The following is a 20,581-nucleotide window of genomic DNA, read 5'->3' as shown; positions in this document are numbered from 1 at the left end:
CCTGAGAAACTCTGCTCTGTGCCCCCCCTCCCAGGCCCCAGTGGCCTCTCATGGGGCCCCACAATGCTGACCCCGCCCAGGTGGGGCCCGCTGCCACCCCCAGCACAAATGGCACCGTGCCCACATCACCCACGCAAGCACATTCAACCCTCAGCCACTTCCACCCCCGCCACAGCCCTGGGGGTACCACGGCCCCTCTGGCTGCTGCCACGCAGCCCCCAGTGGACCAGGGGGGTCCGTGCACATCTGGCACAATGTGGGGGCCCAGCCCTGGAGGGGGCATTTGCTGACAGGAACCCACGGAGTTAAATTGTTTTGCTCATCCAGCTATTTTGCAATAGTTGCAAAATAAGCACAGAAAAAAAGGCCTATCCCATCCTCAACTGCATGAAGGGAAAACTGCTCTTGTTGAAACCACACTCAGAAGCAAAGAACCCACCTGAGTAGGACTAAGGTTGCAGTCCCCATGGGGACAGCCTCCCTCACCCCTGTCCCACTTAAGCCAGGGTTTCAGGACCTTCCCCTCTGTCCAAGTCTGGATGGAAGATAGGACAGGGCAACACAATAACCAAGGGTCCAGCAAATATCTTTATAGTACTTCATGGCCTGGGCCTTTTTTTTTTTGCTCATGATGTGATTAGAAGCTAAAAAAAATAATCTTTGCTTGATTTGTTCTCCCGCATCAATATATGCCAGTTTACAAGACAATAAAAAGGATTATCCCATGGTAAAAGGCAGACCCTGCAAATACAGAGGAATTGTGACACCATGGCTTACCATGCATGCTAGAACCTTGCAGTTGAAAATGCCTTACCCGTGCTGTGAACTGCTGCAGCAGCCTGCTTGGGATCAGGCAGTAAGAGCACTGAGCAGAACAGAAAGCCACAGTCATGTCCGTAGGGACCAGGTAACACGTTCAGAAAAACAGCATTCCCATTTCCTCTGTCACGTGGTCAGCTAAGGGATGGGCCAGGAAGGATAGGAGCACTGATGAGGGCAGTCACAGGAATTCCCACATCTTTCACAGCAGTGAGGTTATCCCCATCTCCACTGGCTAGTAGATAGCAGTGGGTCTGAGGGCACATCAAATTTTAATGCAGAGTGGAATTCAGATATTTGGAAAGCATCCTGGGCACAGCCATGTCCTGCCCCCTTCTGCTTTCCTTCTCCCCTCCCCACCCACCCCAGACAAACTAAGACAATCCTGCAGAGTTTACTCCAGGCGAAGGTGGCATCAGTGCCTCCTGCTGGCTTCCCTGCGAGTTGCAGTTCCTGGGTCATCAATATGAACCATAACGATCCTGGGGAGGAAACACACCAAGACACCATTCTATAACACTGTGCAAACTCCAAAGAAGCAAATAACAAGGTCATGGGGGTTTGGCATTAATGCAATCAATACACAATGGTCAACAAAAGGTTGCCTTAAGAGAGGACACCTTGCAAAGACAGGAGGTAAAATGGGCTCAATTTTTTTTTTTTAAGTTTAAAGATCTGTGGGAAAAGGTGTATCTGACATAACACAGTACCCTGTCCAGCAGGAGAATAATGTTGTCCAAGTAGCATTCACCAGCCACCTGGAATTGGTCAGCTATTGAATCCTCAGCTACAAAAGGGCTCATCTCTACCTAGGACTTTCCATATAATTTGAGAAGACGATGATAATCCCAGTGAAATCACTTGGAACGGCCAGGATATGGTAGAAGTCCCCGAACATGACTAGAACCTGTCTGAAAGTGCTGCAGTGCAACCTCACCTGGAGGGAGTTCATCACCCCGTTGGCTAGGACAGCCATCTTGCCAGCAACTGACTTCACTCCTTGCTTGAACTGTGCGATATCGGCTGCAGGCAGGACATTTCCAATCGACACACCACCTACAAGAACCAGGAGGAGTAAGGCTGGAGTTCTCCAGCTCCAGAGAACACCCTGACCCCCTCTTGTTGAGGTCCTCCAAAGCTGCACTCCCTTCCTCAACCCACTGAGTGCTAACAAACCTGAGTGCGCATTCTCAGCCTCTCCGAACAGGTCTGCAGAACTGATAGCACTGCTGCCTGAGAGCTGCTGCAGTCGGGATCTGGCTTCATACTGCAGAAGAAAGGAAAACAAAAAAGGTAAAGGAACGGAACAAAGAACAACCTGAGCAAACAGGAGATGAAGTCAGAGCACTGCAAAGTGCATTTACCTCAGCATCTGCTTCCCGCCCAAAGAACATATCTGAAGAGATAGCTTTAGCTCCTGCGAACTTCTGCCGAGCTTCATTTGATTCCACAACTGATGTCCTGTGCTCTGTATCTCTTCTACTGGTGGGCCTGAGGAAGCAAGAGAGGAGACAGCTCAGCTTAAGCTCAGCAACACAGTAGAGAAAGACATGTCTCATATCCCATCTGATGGAAGGAGAGGAACAAACCCCAAGGGCTAGCTGCTACCAGAGTTCTCTCCTCCCCCCACCCCAGGGCAGACCCCATTTGATGACCATAAGGGCTGTGACACAATAGGAAAAGAAGTGCCCAAAGGATCTCTCACCAAAGGCCCCTTTTCTCAGGATTACCCATGTAAGTGATCTTCTGCAGCCTAAGGCTCAGCTCCTGTCACAGCACAGTAGCATCTCCCCCACAACTCCTAGACCCATCCCTTTGTCCCGTACAAGGGCAGTACAGTAGCAGGTGCTTTACCTCTCTGAAATTGGCCGAATACTGGAAATTGTCACCTCTGGTTCCTCCTCTTTGTCAACACCCCACGAAGAGTCTGTTTCCCATCGTGAGCCAAAGGCATCTTCAAATGAGAAGGGACTATATTTGTACCTAGGTACCAAAAATAGGTAGTTTAAGCCAGATAATAAATTTAGAAACAAGCCAAACATTACACTGAAGCTTAGTCTTACTTGGGGGGTCCAGATGTGAAGCTTCCAGCATCATCAAACAGGTCCAATTGGGAGCGGGAAGATTTCACGGCCAGTGGCGTCTCCTGCTCAATGACTTGCATCTCAGACATCACCGAGTGTGAAACAGAGCTAGCACAACAAATAGGTGGTCAGGGCTGACAGCTGTGACACCATCCAGCACCTACAAACAGTCTCCCTCAAAACTGAATCTGGCCTTCAGAGACAGGGCAGGTGCCACAGAGCTGGAGGAAGTTGTGGGGAGCCAACCCCCTTTACCACACATCAGGCTTGAATCCCTCAAAGTCTTGAGTTATCTTCTTAAGGGACGTAGGGTGATGCCTGCCTACATGCAGACATCTGTGGAGTTGTAAGGCTCCAGAGATAGGCACTGACAGGCCCCAAGCAACTTTGGAAAAGCTCACGTGAGAACTGGAACCTTTGAACAGTGTCCATTCCTTCTGTGGTGTGAAGCATTTTTAGACACAGTCCAGCATGCAAGAAGATTAAATCCCTTCCTTTTGTTAGAGCAGCAGCAAGCTACTGCCTTTGGGAAACTGTTTTAGAGCAGTGTGGTTCCAGAGCACCTCTACCCCACGCCATCCCCAGCCAAGTACCTTCTTGACACCAAGCCCATGCCTAGCCTCTCAGCTTGTTCACGCTTCTTCCCTTCGAGGTTCTGAAGTTTCTTCTCTTCCTTCTTCCGATCGAGCTGCAGTTCCTGATAAGCCAGTCGCATCGAGGTGACTCTAAAGGAAAGAGCTGCAGTGGGTACCAACTCATTACCTTTCTGCCCTAGCCCAGCCCATGCTGTGGAGGGACAAGGGGAAATGCAACCCTGACAACCCCTCAATACACCCGCTTCCACAGCAGCACAGACAAAAATCCCTTCATAGCAGCTTGTCTCCCCACCTCATCTCCACTGGGATGCAACTCTTTTCTAGCTAAACGTGATTTTCTCAGTGTAGGCACTGCCTCTGTACCCCCTGGGACAGATACACAAGAACACCCACCCAGTTCAGCCTTTGCTTTTATCAGTCCTGGCCAGAGGTGCACAGAAAAATAAAATCCATATCTGCTCCTTAAAATCTTCCAGAGGTACTAATTTGAATAAAATACAGCAATATAGCTTGTGCCCTGCTCTAAGGACTGGTTGTGGATGTTCTGTACTCATATCAGGCAGTCCTAGAACAGCATCAACCACGTGTTACTTCTACCTTACGTACACAAGGCGTACGGCCCAGACAGGGCACTTACATGGACTCCTCAGCTTGTTTCCTGGACTCCGCTGCCTGCTGCTCCTTCAGCTGCTCTGCCACCTGGGCTTGCCGCTCAATCTCACTGAAGCTCTGGCTGCTCACTTTCTGGGCTCCAAGACCTTTTTTTGCACCCAGCTGAGAAAGAAAGGAAAAAAAAAAAACACATACAAAAAGGACTTCTTCCCCCTAAGCTGTTCACAGTACAAGAAAACCAGCAGCTCAGGCTTTCGGTCTCCCTGTTTAGTCAAAACCTACAGTCCCAGGACAGCCTGCAGCAGAAGATGGAAAAAAAACATGAGAGTTGACCCACTGGTGCCCAGTGTGAAGAGATTAGCCACATACACTCCAGTAATAATCCAAACACTATTTGTTTTTGTCCATTAATTTACAAGCTAGCTTTCAAAAGAGGTGGTGAGATAAAGCTCTGCCTTCCCCAAATGGATCTCTCAGTAGACAGCTTGGGTAAGGGCAGAAAGCACAGGCCCAGGGAAAGGACAGCAGTAATACGAGATGTGCTCTGCCTCCTCTCCAGAAAGTAAGAGCTCAGACGTACCCCTTTCTTGGCAGCTCCCGGCTTCTTCTTTCCGATGAGGGAGGATTTAAGTTCTGCAAGAGAAGGGAAGCAGCAAACAAACAGAAATGAATTAATTTAAGAAGCCAAAATTAGTCAGGAACCCACACAAACATCCACCCCAGTCCAGCTGCTACAGAATCCAGGGCACACCATGCAGCTTCGCATCAGAAAGCTGGGTGATTTCACCCAGCCAAGAAAGATGCACTGAAAAGCTCCACAATTGCAGGCTGGTGGCCTAAAGAAGCACGCCCATCCCTGGAGAAGCTTGTAACTGAATTAAGACCTTCAAAAAGCTCCTCCAGGTGTCATGCAGTTGGCGACCCTGTCCAGTACAGATCAGGGTTGCTAGAGACACTACATTTATTTCATACACAAACCCAGGAAAACGAAGATCCAGAGCTACATGAAGGTCAGTGTCTCACCAGTGCCTTAGGGACAAAAGCAGGAACCCTAAAGCAATGTTTACACGTACAGACCACCAACAAAATGGACCTAAAGTACAGCGAGCTGTAGAAAGCAACAGGTTCCTCAACCCCTTCTACCAGAAACCTGTCACTCTGAGGGCATAAAGCACGCCACACCTGTAAAAACAGCCAAGATCCAGCCAAGCAGTAGGTGCCTGTGGAAAATGTGTAAGAACAAAGCAAGCATAAAAAGGAACTGCCCAGGACACTTTTCCAGCTTTTAACATTACGTAGCTCCAGTCTTAGTGCCCTTGTGGGATTCCCTTCCACAGAACTGTTTCCTTGCTTTCTACACCCACATGACTTTTGTCAATCCATACTTGAGATACTGGGAAGGCTGTCAAGAACGATCTTTTCTCGTTTTACCATAAGGTTTTTTTGAAATAAGGGGTTTGGCACATTCATCACTATCAGACTGCTTTCAGCATACTGGTCCTGATTTTATTTTGATTACTGTCAAGAAGTGTTTTAATAGAAGTAACAATAAGGTCCATTTCCAGAGAAGTAATAGCTGGTATAGATCCCAATATGATACATGTAAGCTTCGGCTCATTCTCTCCCTCTAAGCACAAGAAGCTAAAGTTATTGAAGGCAGAATTACAAAAGGGGCAGGCAGAGTTGTCACAAGCAGCCAGAGCAGGCCAGCTGTTAGCCAGTTACCTCTGGCAGGAGCAGGCTCTTGTGTTGATAGACACATGGACACGTCTGAGAAGAAACAAACATGGGGAATGAACAGACGCTTAAGGACACAGGCTTTCCACCCAGGATGAAGCCCCCTGTGGGCTAGGAACACACTCTTGGTAAGGAAAGAAGCTCAGCTATACATTGTGTCTGGCCGGAACAGTTATGGTGGGGGACAATCAGATATAAACACCTGTTATTCAGCAAACTAAATGCGTATTTGTTCCAAGCTTCTAGGGGAAAAAGCCAGATGAAACACAAAACAGCCACGTGGCCTTGGTCAACCAAGTTCCAGATATGCAAATACCAAGTTTTGACCAAAGCCCAGAAACGAAAACAAGTTTTTGAGAACGAGACAGCTTTGGACTCGATCATCCAAAGGAGCAAGAAACCTCCAATAAGCTGTGGAGTGATTTTGGAATTTATGGAGATCATCAGTATTTGTTCCATAGGCAGATAAACACCTTTCAACATTCTGAAAATAGGCTCATTAGTTACAGTTCCACTAAAGTTACTACACAACAGTATGTGTAACAGCAAGACTGATCCAGGAGATACTGAAGCGTTACTTACCTAGAGGAGCTTTAGGAGATGTGCTCAACAAGTCAATAGATGGGCCTTGGCTGGGATCTGCAAGCACAAGAACAGAAGAGAACATTCAGAGAAATTCTCCTTCCTTTTCTGTGTTCATAGTTCTGCTCTATGTCTTGCTACCTTCTCTGCCCCCCATCACCCAGAAATTCCTTCAACAATCTAATTTCCATTTGAAAGGTGCAATTTGCCAAGCACAACTACCTTAAGTCTCCACAGAGCAAGTTAACCATTCTGCAGTGCTCTTAATGCATTAAAAGAAAGTAAATACTCTGTCAAGGGAATACAAAAGCTGTTTCAAATTACATCTGTTCTCCCACATTCTTGGTTTCTTTGTAATTCACCCTAGAAACAGTTTTCAGGTCTGAAAATAAAATGTGAATATAGAACAATCAAATTCAAGTGATAGAGAAAAGTGTTTAAATGAAGAATTACGTCTGGAAGTAGAGAAACAGAGCAACCAGCCCCAACTAAACTGTTTTTACTGCATTTCAGGAAATGCAAAGAACTGACTCCTTGAGCCCAAACCGAGCTGTTCTTTTAAGTGTCCACTAATTTAACATCAAACAGCACACAGTTTCTTCAAGCCTGAACCAAGGGACAAAGCTTAGCCCTTCCAACTGGGTTACAGAACTGTATTCTCCTGGACATCCTGGACATTAAGTCAGGTTCTCAAGAAAATTATTAAGCAGAGAACTCACTTGATGCTTCACTGCCTTCTGATGACTTTGGTGCTTTTTCCACCTCCAGGGAAGACTGTGCAAGATTCTGGCTGGCATCTGCTACATCCCAGGTACTGGAAGACTGCAAAGAGATGCTCATTTGAATGATTTGCAGAGAATGAACGAATCTAACCATCCTCAACTTACTTCAAGTTCAATAACCTGTATTGAATTTGAGGTCAAGAAAACATGTTCCCAACTCCAGACTATCCCTTCGCTGAAGATAATGGGATGTGGAGCTGTGCACACATTATCAGGGACAAAAAAGAAAAAAAGAGAATCCAGCTGAATGAGTGTCCTGGTTTCGGCTGGGAGCTGGTATGGCGTTACATTTTGGATTTAGGATGAGAATAATGTTAATAATACAACGTTTCAGTTGTTGCTGAGTAGTGCTTATGCTGAGTCAAGGATTTTGCAGCTTCTTGTGGTGCCCTGCTAGCAAGGAGGGTGGGGTACAAGAAGCTGGGAGAGGGCACAACCAGGACAGCTCACTCACACTGGCCGAAGGGATGTTCCACACGACACAGCGTCATGCTGAACAATGAAACTGAGGGGAGCAGCAGGCTGGGGGGTATTTTGTAGACAATTAACTCTATCTCAGCTGAAAGCAAGACTATGAAAATAACTGATTTCCATCCTTACTACTAGATAACTAGTTGCCACATTGTCACATCACTACATTCAGTTGATATAATCCACTTTGCATTGTAGAAGCACTTGCCTAAATCCAACGTTACCAAGGTCTATGCACTGGAAAGCTGACTTAACTAGAAGTTTCCATAACAGCCAGCCCTCACTTTTAACTGTCCACAGACTCTGCATTAAAGCAGTAGAAAAAGCATTTTCCAGGGAGTAATTGATGACTCTGAGTATCCCTCAAAGATGAAGATACTTTGAAAGAGAAAGGACATGGATATTACAGGCCCCATATGGAAATATTTACATCTGTGGGTTATATACCAGGCTGATGACTAAATCTTAGTTGTTCCATGTTCCTATCGAATGTGTATACAACTTAAAATCCCTCCAATCTAAGTAGGACTGCTCCTACCGCCTCTCCAGGCTCCTGGGTGACCAGCTGGCTCTGTGAGAGCTGTTCAGGCTGTCTGGTTGGACAGCTTCTCACCTGTGTGTGCTCCATGAAGAAATCAGCATCGCTCTTGTCAGGGGAATGCCCAGGGGCTCCACTCAGTCCATCTATGAGCAGCTGAAGAGAAAAGAGGAAAGAAGAAGCTATCCTGCAAGACTCAGCACCCAGTTCTACGTGTCTAACAGCAGAGAGCTGCTTGGACTTACATCAGTGCCATACTTGGCCATGGCAGCGCTCGCCAGCTGCCGGATCTTCTCCCTGTACATCTGGGCAGCTCGACTGTTGTACTTCGCATTGGCATCTGTTGTAGTGCAGCCATGCTGACGGAAGAAAGCAGTCTGAAAAGAGAACAACATTCAGTCCACTGGTTGCCAGGTCACACTCAGGCAAGCGTTAGACATGATGCAAAGACAACAGGAAGAGGAAGCTTCCCAGACACAGAGGATATAGCTCTGAGCACACGGTATGAACCCCATGGCAGCTAGGTCAGTACCCTGAAAGGTACAAAGGAAAGGGACAAGGAACAGAGGACGTGGCTTAGCAAAACAAAGCAAGCAAAACGCCTACAAAGGCTCCTTACCGCGTTGGCATTACTGCCGACTTGCATGCACCTCAGCTGGAACCAGTTCCAGTTGGAATCCAGCTCCGTGGACCTGCGCAAGAACAAGTTACACTTATTAACAATAGGCAGGCGTGGCAAAGGCAAAAAAAAAAAAAAGCATGCTCTGAGCTCGAACCACCAGATATCCCAGCAGGGTAATGGTGGCAAAGGGGGGGAAGAACATCTCAGTAACTTGTTTACTCCCAGAGGGAATCGGTTTGGACTTTTAAAGTGATCAGTAAAGTCCGCTTCAGCTTTGGAAGTAACAGCGCTCACGTCTAGAAGGTGAAGGTGCTACAGAGCGCAGCACGGGGCAGGGGACACGACGGAACACGCGAGAAAACCACCTCGGTGGCACCCCAGACCCCATTCTCCCCGCACACAGAAGCCAAACCCAAACTCTTCTCCTCCCCAGCGGGCCCCGTGCCCCCCGACCTGATGAAGCTGAGGTGCACGCCCAGGGCGCGGTGCGCTCCGGAGCAGTCGATGCAGAGGAAGACGCCGTAGGTGACGCTGGCCCAGCTCGGGTTCTTGGCGCCGCAGTCGAAGCAGGACTACAGGCAGAGAGAGGCAGAGATGGGCTGAGGGCTCCCTGCCGATCCCCATCCCCTCGCCCTTCCTTCCCCGCCGCCCGTTACCTTGTTGGCCGGCGCCGCCCGCAGCCGCCTGAAGAAGGCCTGGATCTCCGCCCGGCCCGGCTCCGCCGCCATCGTCTCTCCTTCCCACACGCCACCGCAGCCACGGGCGGTGCTACGGGAGCCGGACGGGCCCCGGCGGCTCCGGCCTCCGAGGGGGGGCGGCCCGGGCACCGCCTCCCTCCCGCCCGCCCGGGGCTCGGCGGCGGCCGCCCGTGAGGGGAGCGGCACCGCGGGGCGGGCACTGAGGGGGGGCAGCGGGGTGGGCTCCCCTCACGGAGGACGCTGCTCCGTCACGCCAAGTTATTGCTTAAAAAATAAGAGGAAATGGGTTAGTGCCTGGGTATGGCGGCTTTCAGGTTAAGTTTAACGGCTTTCGGGTTAAATCGAACGGCTTTCCTTTTGCTTCGTTTTATTTTTCCCCCACAAGAGGACTGTGGCACTAACTGCCCTAGGAGCCCGCGATCCACCACCTTAATTAAGTTCCATAACACCAAGACACGCAGATAAAATCAGCAACAACTGAACTAATTAGCGAAAGACACTGGAAAAAAAAAAAAAAAGTTTAGCAGAGGAATCAGGCCTTGTACTTCAGGTCTCGCTGCCAACACCAGATCTAGGAGGCAGGCTGCCCCTCCGCTGAGGCACCCGCCCTGAGCTCCCCCAAGGTGAGGCCATGAGGCACAGCCCTGGCTGCCCCCTGCCTCGTGGTGGTTTCTGTGCCCCCTTCTGGGTTATCCCAACAGCACTGGGGGACCCCCTCAGGTAGAAGTAAGTGATAGCTTTTTGTCATGGCTATTTATAAACCAGCTGAGCTCCTAGCTCCCATTCGTGGTGCAGCTGTCTGGGCACATACCAGGAGGGCCAGCAGTGAGTGCAGCGAGGGCTGGCTGCACCCTAGGAAAAGGGGAGCTGAGAGGAGCTCCTGGTAGGGCTGTGCCTTCAGCAGTCCTGGCCCATCCCATAAAACCTGAGCCCTGCAAGCAGGGGAGCAGCCAAGAGGTGAGATTGCCAGGCAAGCCCCTGGCAATGAGGTAGGCCTGCAGTCAAGCTAGGAAGGCAATTCACAGCTCAGGATGAAGTCTAGCAATTACCAGGCAGGTCCACGGTGGCAAACTGAATTTAGCAACAGGCTCCAGCTCAGCAGGATCCAGAAGGCACAGCCAGACTGCAGCACCTCCCCAGGTTAGCTCAAACAAGAGGCAATAGCCCTGGGCTGAACTTAAATGGACACCCACACCCACCCACACATGGGCAGCAGCTGTGGGTAAATGCTCCAGGTGGGGCTGCTCAGGGCAATTAAGATCTGTTAGTGCTGTTAGGGTTGTGGCAGCTGAAGGCAGACTGAGGGATAGGAGGCAGAGCATATAGTGGTTTGGTGGAGACTGCATAAACTATATTATCATAGAGAGGAGCATTTGCTGAAAGCCAGTTCAGACAGTGAGCATATATTGGGAGTGGTGGTGTTCTGCTGGCCTGAGTAGTATCACCCTGAGGTGCTTGCTCCTGCCTTGTCCCATCTGTTGTGTGCTGCTGCTCCCCTCCTCTGCTGGCTTTATTCTGCCTGCGTCTGTGCTTGGCCATGTGGCAGAGATGCTGTGCAGGGGCCAGGAGGGACAGAATCTATTTGTGGTGGTGTTAACCCTAGTTGGGGCTTACGAGAGAGAAATGGCATGAGCCCAGGCAGCCTCAGAGGTCTGTAGGTCAGTGTCACACGATGTCCCTGTCTGTCTGTGCTAGGAGGCACCTGGAGAGACAGTGCGGGCTGCTCTGCTTTGTGAAGGGTGCATGGTTTATGCTCGCTGTGCTGTGTCCAAAGAGGACTTGCTATGGCAGGGTTCCTTGAGCTTCCTTGCCTCAGCTGTGTCCCTTGCAAGCCTTCCAGCCCACGCTGTTTGCTCCAAGCGCTGGCAAGGCTGCTGATCCTGTCCATCAGTTTTACATAAAAACAGCAGGAAGAGCATGCTGCTGGTCTGAAAAATAGTCAGCTTCTTTTTGTTGCCTTTGTCAGTACAGGAAAGACCTCCCGCTGCTGACTGTTCCCTGCGAGCGTGTGCTGTCACTGCACAGTCCTTGCTATTTCCTGCATCTGTTTCTCTTGCATCTCATGTGCTTTGCTGTTGAATTTCTGAGCTGCAAGCCGGCAGCCTGCTCTTTGGCCCTCAGCTTTCATGTCCACCTACATCACATCTGACATTCGCCTCTTTCCTCCTGACTGCTGTGACACCAGACCCCGAGCCAGCTGTAGCCCCATAATCGGAGATCTCCTTGCTGCTGCTGTCGTAGCAGCAAGGTGACAGTCCCCAGCATCATCCAGGAGAGTGAAGGAGGGTGACCAGGCTTGTTCTTGGAGCCTGCCATACCACTGGGGATGCTTTTATCAGCACAGAATCTTATTGTTTGAGGTTACCGTGGAAGGATAAATGGCAAAGCAAGGAGATAGTCAGATGAGAGCTGGGAAGGCTCGGGAGTGAAGTGCTGTGATGGGGTAAAATTTGCCCTACAATTGCAGGTCAGAGCCAAGGCGAGGAGAAGGTGCCCCTCTGGGGATCTGTCTGGGAGCAGGGTGGTCCCAGAGGACAGCAGGGGCCTTGCTGTCTTCCACTGCTCAGCACAGACTGCAGGCTGCAAGGACTGTGTGGGAGAGGGAGGGTGCTGGCTGGGTCCTGCCCTCCCACTCAGACCTGTTGGCCTCTTGTGCTTTTGCTGAATGAGAAGAATAGGGGAGGGAGCAGGAAATTCAGTAAACCGCCACAAAATAACTGGTAGAGACAGTTTCCCATGGATCACAATGCGAGTGGTGGGGTACCAGGAATTTAGCTATTCCCTGGGGAGAGGAGAAATTCTTAAGTCTTTTTTTTTTTATTATTATTATTTTTTAACCAACCAGTTTACAGATACTGGGGACCAGTCTGCCACTGTGCCAGTGCAATTAGTAACTGCCTCCTTAGGAAAAGTACTGTACAAAGGCAGGCAGGCACGTCACACACTGACTCCGTACAATGCTTCCAGCAAGATTTAAGATAAGGAGCTAATACATTATGTGCAGAGTGAATATTTTGTTAAGGTTTACAACTTACACAATTTTACTGCAGTCTTACAAATGTTGTGGTTTGGAGACAATCCAGCAAAGGTAGAAGGAACCTATGAAGGAAGACGACGGGTGGGTAACTTGGGAGATACTGAGGAGCAGTCGTGGCTGGCTTCATCCAGTTTGGGGTTGCGCTGCAGCCGAAAGGCCGGTCCTGCTGCACGTCATGCCCCTTGCACCCACTCTGGCAGCTGGGTGGCTGAGCTGGTCTCCCTCTTTCCCCTGTGACTGCAAGAGTAAGGGAAGGGCTAGGAAGGTCTGACAGGGAGAGGAGAGGACTGTCCCTCTCAGTTGCATCAGCTGATGTTGCTGGGCTGTCAGGCAAAACTGCTGGGGCTTGATGGAAACGGTAACTGGAGCGTGAGTCCTGATTGCTGCCGATAACCTAGTTGTTAAGTGACTCTCTGTGTGTGTGCATGCACGTGTGTCTTCATGCTCTTCTTTCGTAACTCCATTTCTACTCTTGTAAGCAAATATTTATTTTCAAAGGTCTGGCTTGAAACACTCGGACTGGTATTGCAGGTGCTGGGGATACAGGAGGTTTTGGGGATGCCTTTGGGGATGATTTATTTGTCACAGACTTAACTGTTCTTGGAATGACCCACTGTTTTCTCCCACACAGAAGCCATCCAAGGAGCAACGCACACCCTGAGGTCCCCCAAAATACAGCAGAAGTTGGCACCAGCAAGACTGGTTCAACAACAGACATCACTCCTGTTCTAGCTAACAAGGTACATAAAAAATGGAAATGGCAGCAGCACAGTCTCCTTGTCACAGAGCTTCTGCCTCATTGCAGTCAGAAAAACCCTGTCTGCCTCAAGCATGGCAGAGCTGGAGCTCTTGGCTGTGCTGTTGCACGGCCACGGGCTCATAGCAGTCACAGTGGCTCCTCAGCCATGAGCGGGCACTTCTGGAAAGCCCAGGGGATGGGATGTGGAAGGAGAATAGGTTACAAAAAAAAAAACAAAAACATTTGCTGGCATATTGGGAAAATTGCGTTGGGTCTGCTGTCGGCCTTGAAAGGGATGGAAGCTGCGAGAAAAATGACCCTCAGCCAGACCCCACAGCAAGCCAGGGCACAGTTGCTGCATCCCTCTCCCAGAGGGCAGCTGATAAACTTAGCCGTTAGTCAGAGGTTGATAAAAGGCATGTTCAGCCCTGGGAAGTGGTTAATAAATAGGAGAGTCAAGGTTTGCTGCGCCCAGTGCCGTACTGAGCTGCAGGAAAGGGGGAAGCTTATAAGGAGCAGTGGAGAGCCACAGAGCAGTGCGGGGCCTGGAGTGTGCCTTGTGTCACACAGCATTTCATCTGGTAAATGAAGTCGTGTTCAGTGACAAGCCTGAAGCAGAAAGGCTGGGAACCAGGGAAAGCAGGCAGCAGCTTGCATCTGGCTGACTGGCAGACATCCTCGTGGGCAAGCAGGAAAGAGGCACAGCTGGGATGAAGGGGAATAGAACTTCTTTAGGGAACAGAAAACTGCACACCAGCAGATCGCAGTACCTAATTGTGAAACCTTGGATAGAGCAAAGGCCAAAAAAGACTCCCAGAGGGAGTGAGAGAGGAACATGTTCTCTGAACCCAAGAGGGGTGGGAATCTGTCAGCCTCTGACAGAAAACCAAAGCAGCCTGCCGCAGGGAAGGACAGCACTTTGTGAGACTGTTACCCCTCAGATCGCGTAGGAGCAGGTGGCCTTTAGGGTTTGTAGTCACTTCCTTATTCCTCAAGTTCTTCCTAGGCCATAGTTTCATGATCTCCTTCAGCTTCCTGTGTTCTCCATTGCAGGTGTCTCCAGCTCCGATACCAGCCCTGAGCGCAGCCTTCAGTGCCTCAGCAGGCAGGCTGCATGCAGAGGACAGATTTCTGATGTTGTTTGCTGCTCTTTGGAGCAATGTTGCTGGAGAGGCAGCTGTTACAACGTGTGGCACGCAATGACTGACTTTGGAGCTGGGGCTTACAGTGCAGACGATGCGTCAGTGGCTGGAGAAGTCTTCCTGCATGTGGCAGCAGGAACCCAGGGACACCCGTGTCCCTGCTACCTGCACACCTTTGTCCACAGCACACTGCAGGCTCTGGGACCTTCCAGCTGAGCAGCAAGGCCGTGCAGTGGCACTGCGTGTCTCACCGGGGTGCTCTGTGGCAGGAGAGGGATCCCCAGGCTGTTTGCAGGCAGGGGAATGTCAGCCTGGCCAGAGTGGCAGCTCCAGGGGAATGGTGCTCCACAGCTGTTCAGCAGGAGCACAGCAGAGACCTTTATTTCACAGCCAACCTGGCTTTGCCTCAGTTTGCAGGATGTGAGGCTATTACTTGATTCCCTGAGTGGCCTGCTTCAACATCTGCAGCAGCTGCAGCTTCAGGAACAGCAGTGGCAGCGCAAGGCCGAAAGCCTTGGCTGTCCTCTCAGACAACTCGAGGCCCAGGCAGCAGCCATCAAAGGAGTTGGTTTCGTTCACAGACCCTGAAGTCACGAGAAGTCCTACTCCTTGAAGAAAAGGTACAGTCTGAGAATTATAGTTTGTGTTGGTCTTGGGCTGTCAGGACTAGCTTAGCTGCCAGCCTGCAGGCCTGGGACAGACCACGAGGGAGTTAAGAGCCAGTGCTTTCTGTGGTTTTGAGCATCTTTCCTGAAGCACTTTAATGCTGGAATTAAATAAACTGAAAAAACAAGTGACCTGGGGGTGGGGAAAGAAGGGAGGTGGAGAAGAGGGAAGGTGGTGGTACTCCAGTGAGGGAAACACCTCCTTTTTCACCCCAGAACAACGAGCCTCTTCTGGAGTTTCTGAGTTGCCTGGCCACTGCCTCCTTTCAGGAGCAGTCCACAGCACAGGCACTGATTTGCTTGAGGACGGAGCTGGAAGGGCTGTCCTATTATACGTGACCTTTCTGACTCTTCTAGTGGGCATGTAATCTCCATGTTCCCTGCAGATCACCTCACTCACCAGTTTCCTAAACTGAATCCCTCCAGTACAGGGACTAGTTGCCTGCAGGCCCCACAAGAGTGGGAAGCATGCCTAAAGCAGAAGACAGCGACCCAAGGCAGGCAATGCTAAAAAAACACAGTGTAAACAAGGAAAAATCAGAAAGCTGTTGCTTTACTATAAAAGTTTTGAAAATATACAATTCCCACAGAATATAAGCACCACTGCGAAATGGGATTTGGGTGGAGAGTGAGTAGGTAGCAGTGTTTCAGCTCTGCGGGTGGTAACAATGTGTAGAGAGGATGCAAACATACACTGGGCTGTGGATGCAGCTTTCCTTAGGAACTGTGTGGCACCTGTGTGGCCCTGAGGAGGATTTGAGAGAAAGGGCTAACACAATCACAGCTGGGGACAGCGATGCTTCCAGTGTCAGCCTCCTGCTGAAAGCAGGAACAATAGACTCAGGAAGTCAAAGGGGAAGAATACAAGACCTGGAAGATTTCCAGCTGACAGGATAGAAGGGAAACACGGGGAGGAAGGGATCACAGGACCTATAAATAGCCGGACCCAGTGAAAGCGCTGAGACTGAAGAGGAGAGATTATGGGTCTCTGCAGAGAGGTGCTGAGCCACCACGCTGCTTCTGGAGAAAGGACATCGCAAGCTGCAGCTGTAATTACATCAAACTGCAGGACTGACAGCAAACCATGAACCTGTGCAAGGAGGGCTACTAGACAAGGGAAAGCAGGGTGAGACAGCCAGTAAGATGGATGTGTTTGAAGCAACTGAGAAGGTGACTGGGCCTAAAGCTTGGCTTTGAAAAGTTCACTGCAGCCATGCCACTGAGTCAAGATATCCCTAGGAAAAAAAAAACAAACAGCCGGTCTTTTAGAGCTACCCCCTTCCCTACCCTCACCCCCACTTTCCTTTCAGCAAGAATTTATTAACCTTGTCCAGAAACACCCTCTCATATTTATCTGTTTGCTCTTCTTAGGTAGGCTGATAAACAGATTCACTCCCTTGCAGCCCCTGAGCCTTCCAGCTCCTTGCAGCCTGGAAACGAGTGGCAGCACAACACTTGGTTGCAGGTTTTTTTTTGTTTGTTTTTGTTTTAAATAGGTATTTCCCAACCTTATTTCCATAGGTAAAGCTGGAGTTTGTGGCCCTGGCCTTGTCTCAGGTTCAGCTCCATGACCAGCATGGAGCGTCCCTGCAGCCAGCCTCTGTGCAGTAGTTACTTAGGAGCAACTACCCAACACTCTGAGTGGCATGCAGGCCCATGTTACCTCCAGCACCAGCTTTCCTCACGAGCAGAAGGGAATTTTGCAGACTGTTGCCCACGAGCAAAACGCTAGCAGATCTAGAAATGTGACTGAAGCAGCCCCAGTTGTGCAGTTTGTGCACAGTCTGAACTTCAGTCAAGGAGAACGCGCCTGAAATAGCAGAGATGAGCACCCCACAGCTGCAGCCACAGGCTAGGTCTGCAAGCAGGGCAGGAGCAAAGGGCATCCAGAAGAATCCAGGGCATCCAGAATGGGTTTTAACAGCTCTGAGGGGTCCCAGTGCAGGACTGACATCCACTCACACCTGCTTCAGTGCTTTGTGCCAAGCAAACCAGCCACAATGACATAGGGAATGGGGAAGTGGAAATGGAAAGCAAACTGAAGCACCAACGGCCCCAGGCTCCACACAGGGCTGTGGGAATGCCACCAAGAGTTAGATGCTAACCACAACCCTCAGCTGCCACCGCAAAGCACAGCTGGCTTGGGGGCTCTACAGGGTCCAAGGCCCAGATTCTGCCTACAGGGCAGAAATGTTATTAATGGGTTAAGCAAGCTCAGCTTCTGCTTTGGGGAAATGGGTGGGATCTGCCATGGAGAATCCTTAACTTCCTCTTCCTAGAAAAAATTCATCATCATCATAAAAGCCAAGCTTTGCATGATGCTTTAGAAATACTTTCCCAGGAAGATGTCAGAACTAAATTAATTATCTGCCAACCACAGACATACAAAGCTGCTCACAAGGAATGGCTTTATTAAAAAAAACAACTAGATAATGTTTTCATTCTGTTGTCCATCAGCCACAGAGGCACATCTGTGTGTTTTTACAGAAGCTCTGTGGGAAGAAGAGGCTTTGCTGACCTGAAGGTGAGGCACAGCTATGAGGTCACATGTGCAACTAGCTCTCTGTTCACGCAGAACCTTTGGCATGGTATGGATAACAAGTTTCAACTAGAGCCTTTGCGGTTAAAAAGAAACCTTAGCTTTCCGTAGCAGTGAGTAAGTCTCCAGGCAAATATTACATTAATTTAAGACCATTAGATGTTCCCCACCACCACCACCCCTCCAGGGAGGGGTTTATTACACAGGCTCTCTTTTTACTACTCCATTTGGTTTTGGGTATCCATACCAAAATTTATGAGGTACATTCCAGCTGAGCAATTCTTTATTCTTGATGCATTTTCCCGTCTCTTACTTCAGCTTTTGGCAAGAATTCCTGATGTGCAAACATTCTTTAGAGGACATGTTCACATGAAGTGTGGCACGTCACTGTTTCTGGAAACCTTCAAGCAGCCCCCTGTGATCAGGTCACGGTGTTTTCCTAGGATAAACAAGTCTGTTCAGACTTTGTCCTGTGGAATTTCAGGTTGTTTGTACTGTAACCAGGGGTCCTGTCCACTGGCCATTTCTGTCCTCACAGCAGGTTCTGGCCACACCTACCTCCACCCCTAATTATAACCTGATCAGAACTTTGGGGGAAGAATTGAAGTCAAGCTTCTTGTCCTTCCTAACTCCCTCTTAGATCTTTGTTTTGACCCTACTTGAAAGGCTAATCTCAGTCCTTGAAACCATTCAAGCTAACAAGGTAAATTTCTGTATTTAACACAAAGCAGGTTTTTAATCCTTCACTCTTTATCTCTTATCTCAGGCCTGGCACATGTTCTTTACTTTCATGTATATTAGAACAAAGCAGACAGCAAAACATTTTTCAGCTGGAGAGGTCAGCAACTGGCCCTTACTGCCTAACACAGCTGATATTTTACCTGGGACATGGTACTGAAAGGAGCACCTAGATCTTTGAATCAAAATGCCTATACAATGACATTTCTCGAGTTGTGGATCATTGCCCATGCCAGACTATATTTCACCCCACCCAAGGTGCTGTAAACAGCTCATTTCTGCTCTCATTAGCAGTCAGGCAACACACTTTGTGACACTTTTTAATTTCCCCTAGGTTAATGGTTGAATCTGTCCATCCCCACCTCGAGTCCACACTTGTTTAACATCCTCTTTGCTTCACTGTCTGCCAACATTCTGCAGTCACTTAATCCCAAGTGCTCACCTCTGAATTCAAAACTTCCTTCTTTGTATCATCCCTTTCCCAAACAGCTCTGCAGCAGTTAGCACCAGTGGGAGTGCGTGGCAGAGGCTTTTTTTTTTTTTTTTTTGAGTCTGAGTGAATGAAGTTCCTGAGGTACTAACCCACAAGTTCACTGCAGAAAGCTCCTACAAGCTCACACTGCGTCTCAGCAACAGCTTCAAACAAATGCAATAAGTAGCTAGTTTTTAGTCTTTTGAGTTTTATACCATAAATGTTTACTTTTCTTTCTGCTTTCCTTTAAGCTTTTGGGCTTATTCTGTATTGGAACATGTCTATCAGCCATATACCTTTGACAAATGCTCATGTTTGAATACACAAAGCACTAAAATCTGGACCTTACTTTGTCTCAACAGCCTCAGAGACTTTGAAGGGCAGAAAGGCAGGATGGAGATTGGAGAGGTCTTCTCTTAACTGGGCATATGTACACCTGAAACAGATTCAGGACCAGAAAAAAGCTAGTCCCAGTATGCTACCAGACATTCCTCTTCCACCTTGCCAGCATGAACAGCTAGACAGTGCAAGATAGAAGCCTTTCTCCTGTCCCTAAGTTGTGTTATCATGCATTTCTGGTGTTATCCCAATAAACCGGAGGACAGTGGGAGGGGAAATCCAGGCTTTTGAAGTTACACCTTTTTATCAGCTGCCTTACCACAGGAGTCACCAGGCCTGAGGTAAAGGACACTGAAGATTTCTGAAAGATTTGAGAGGATAAACAGATTTCTGCCTCAGCTCAGCAAAAAGAGGAAGCAATGCTACAAGTTCCCTACAGCCCTGCACATCCAGAGTTCCTTGAACAGGAAGCCTGGGGGCAGGGCAGACACCCCCATGCTATGGATGCACATGTTGAAGCCCAGGAAGTCTTTGTCTGTTGTGAGGAGTTGGACATGTCATGTATCTCCCTTCACCAAGTGCAAGTCAGGAGGATCTGTTCTCTTCTGCACTTTTAAATTCCTATAGTGCTCACAGTCAGAAAAGTCTTACTCATCCTTGTTTATTTATTAGAAAATCCCTACAGGTCTAGGCATTTAAAATGAAGCATTAGTTACATGGAATACATGCCCTCAGAGTCCAGAAGGTGTTGGATATACTGCAAAGGTGGAGTGGAGCCAGCAGTGACCCAGTGACCTCTGCAGGAGATGCTGGCATGGCTGAGACACTAACAGGGTGGTAGCAATCATGATCCAACCTTCTCAACATAGTTAGCAGGATAGAGTCCAACGTGGCCAGTGAGAAGTCGGCCCTTGCACCAGCCCTGCTCATCTTCCTCACTTATCTTCATTAATTCTTCACCTACAACCAAAAACAGATATTAGGAAGCAGCCTTGGGAAAGGGGAAAGGTAGAAGAGCATTTGTTTTTTTTCTGAATTGAAAAAAGAGTTGGTCTGAATCCCCACACTTTTTCCCTTTATCACACTATCATACTGCAGTTTAATCCAATCCAGAGTTACAGACCTCTTCAGTATCTGTGATCAGTACCATCCCCTAAGGCAAAGGAACTTCTGCTCTTCAACATCAGAAAGTTGTTCCCAATATTTCCACCCAACCTTCTTTTCCCCAGAGGAATGTGCCTATAAGCCAAAAGGCTCAGAATGCTCAGGGATCCTTTTTTTTTTTTTAAAAAAAAAAAAAAAAGTTCCACTGGAGCAGGTAGGAAGGAAATGTAAAAAGCAGCTAAGCTCTGTCTGGAAATACCCCAAA

At 49.0% G+C, this 20,581-nt stretch overlaps 2 protein-coding genes and 1 long non-coding RNA gene across 9 annotated transcripts in view; 1 reads left to right on the top strand and 2 right to left on the bottom strand.

Moving 5' to 3' along the window:
* Positions 1–569: 569 nt before the first annotated feature.
* ARFGAP2 (ARF GTPase activating protein 2) lies at positions 570–10,728 on the bottom strand. 2 transcript variants are annotated; one of them, XM_027459365.3, is made up of 18 exons: positions 10,591–10,728; positions 9,500–9,805; positions 9,297–9,415; positions 8,841–8,913; positions 8,467–8,598; positions 8,297–8,377; positions 7,150–7,252; positions 6,431–6,487; positions 5,837–5,881; positions 4,692–4,744; positions 4,137–4,273; positions 3,497–3,628; positions 2,883–3,011; positions 2,674–2,802; positions 2,184–2,310; positions 1,996–2,086; positions 1,757–1,875; positions 570–1,301 (listed from the first exon to the last, which is right to left on the bottom strand). In XM_027459365.3, the coding sequence occupies exons 2-18, from the start codon at positions 9,569–9,571 to the stop codon at positions 1,281–1,283; spliced, it is 1,620 nt and encodes a 539-aa protein (XP_027315166.3). In that variant the 5' UTR covers positions 9,572–9,805; positions 10,591–10,728; the 3' UTR covers positions 570–1,280. The 2 variants fall into 2 exon arrangements, with proteins under 2 accessions (XP_027315166.3, XP_071894795.1); XM_072038694.1 differs by lacking the exon at positions 5,837–5,881.
* The window catches only part of LOC140002635 (uncharacterized), a 25,982-nt gene continuing 15,428 nt past the window's right edge, over positions 10,028–20,581 (top strand). The window contains exons 1-3 of one of the 4 annotated variants that reach the window (XR_011809665.1): positions 10,028–10,681; positions 13,210–13,318; positions 14,371–18,363. This is a non-coding gene — a long non-coding RNA (uncharacterized lncRNA). The other 3 variants (XR_011809668.1, XR_011809666.1, XR_011809667.1) reach the window with 3 other exon arrangements.
* The window catches only part of PACSIN3 (protein kinase C and casein kinase substrate in neurons 3), an 18,778-nt gene continuing 18,054 nt past the window's right edge, over positions 19,858–20,581 (bottom strand). For all 3 annotated transcript variants that reach the window (XM_027459367.3, XM_027459369.3, XM_072038702.1), the window contains one exon: positions 19,858–20,172. In XM_027459367.3, coding sequence (XP_027315168.1) covers positions 20,057–20,172 — 116 coding nt within the window. In that variant the 3' untranslated portion in view covers positions 19,858–20,056. The remainder of the gene's footprint in view (positions 20,173–20,581) is intronic.

This window comes from Anas platyrhynchos, chromosome 5 (genome assembly GCF_047663525.1).
Source record: "Anas platyrhynchos isolate ZD024472 breed Pekin duck chromosome 5, IASCAAS_PekinDuck_T2T, whole genome shotgun sequence".
NCBI classification, from domain to species: Eukaryota; Metazoa; Chordata; class Aves; order Anseriformes; family Anatidae; genus Anas; species Anas platyrhynchos.
This window is presented reverse-complemented; position numbering and strand designations above follow the sequence as displayed.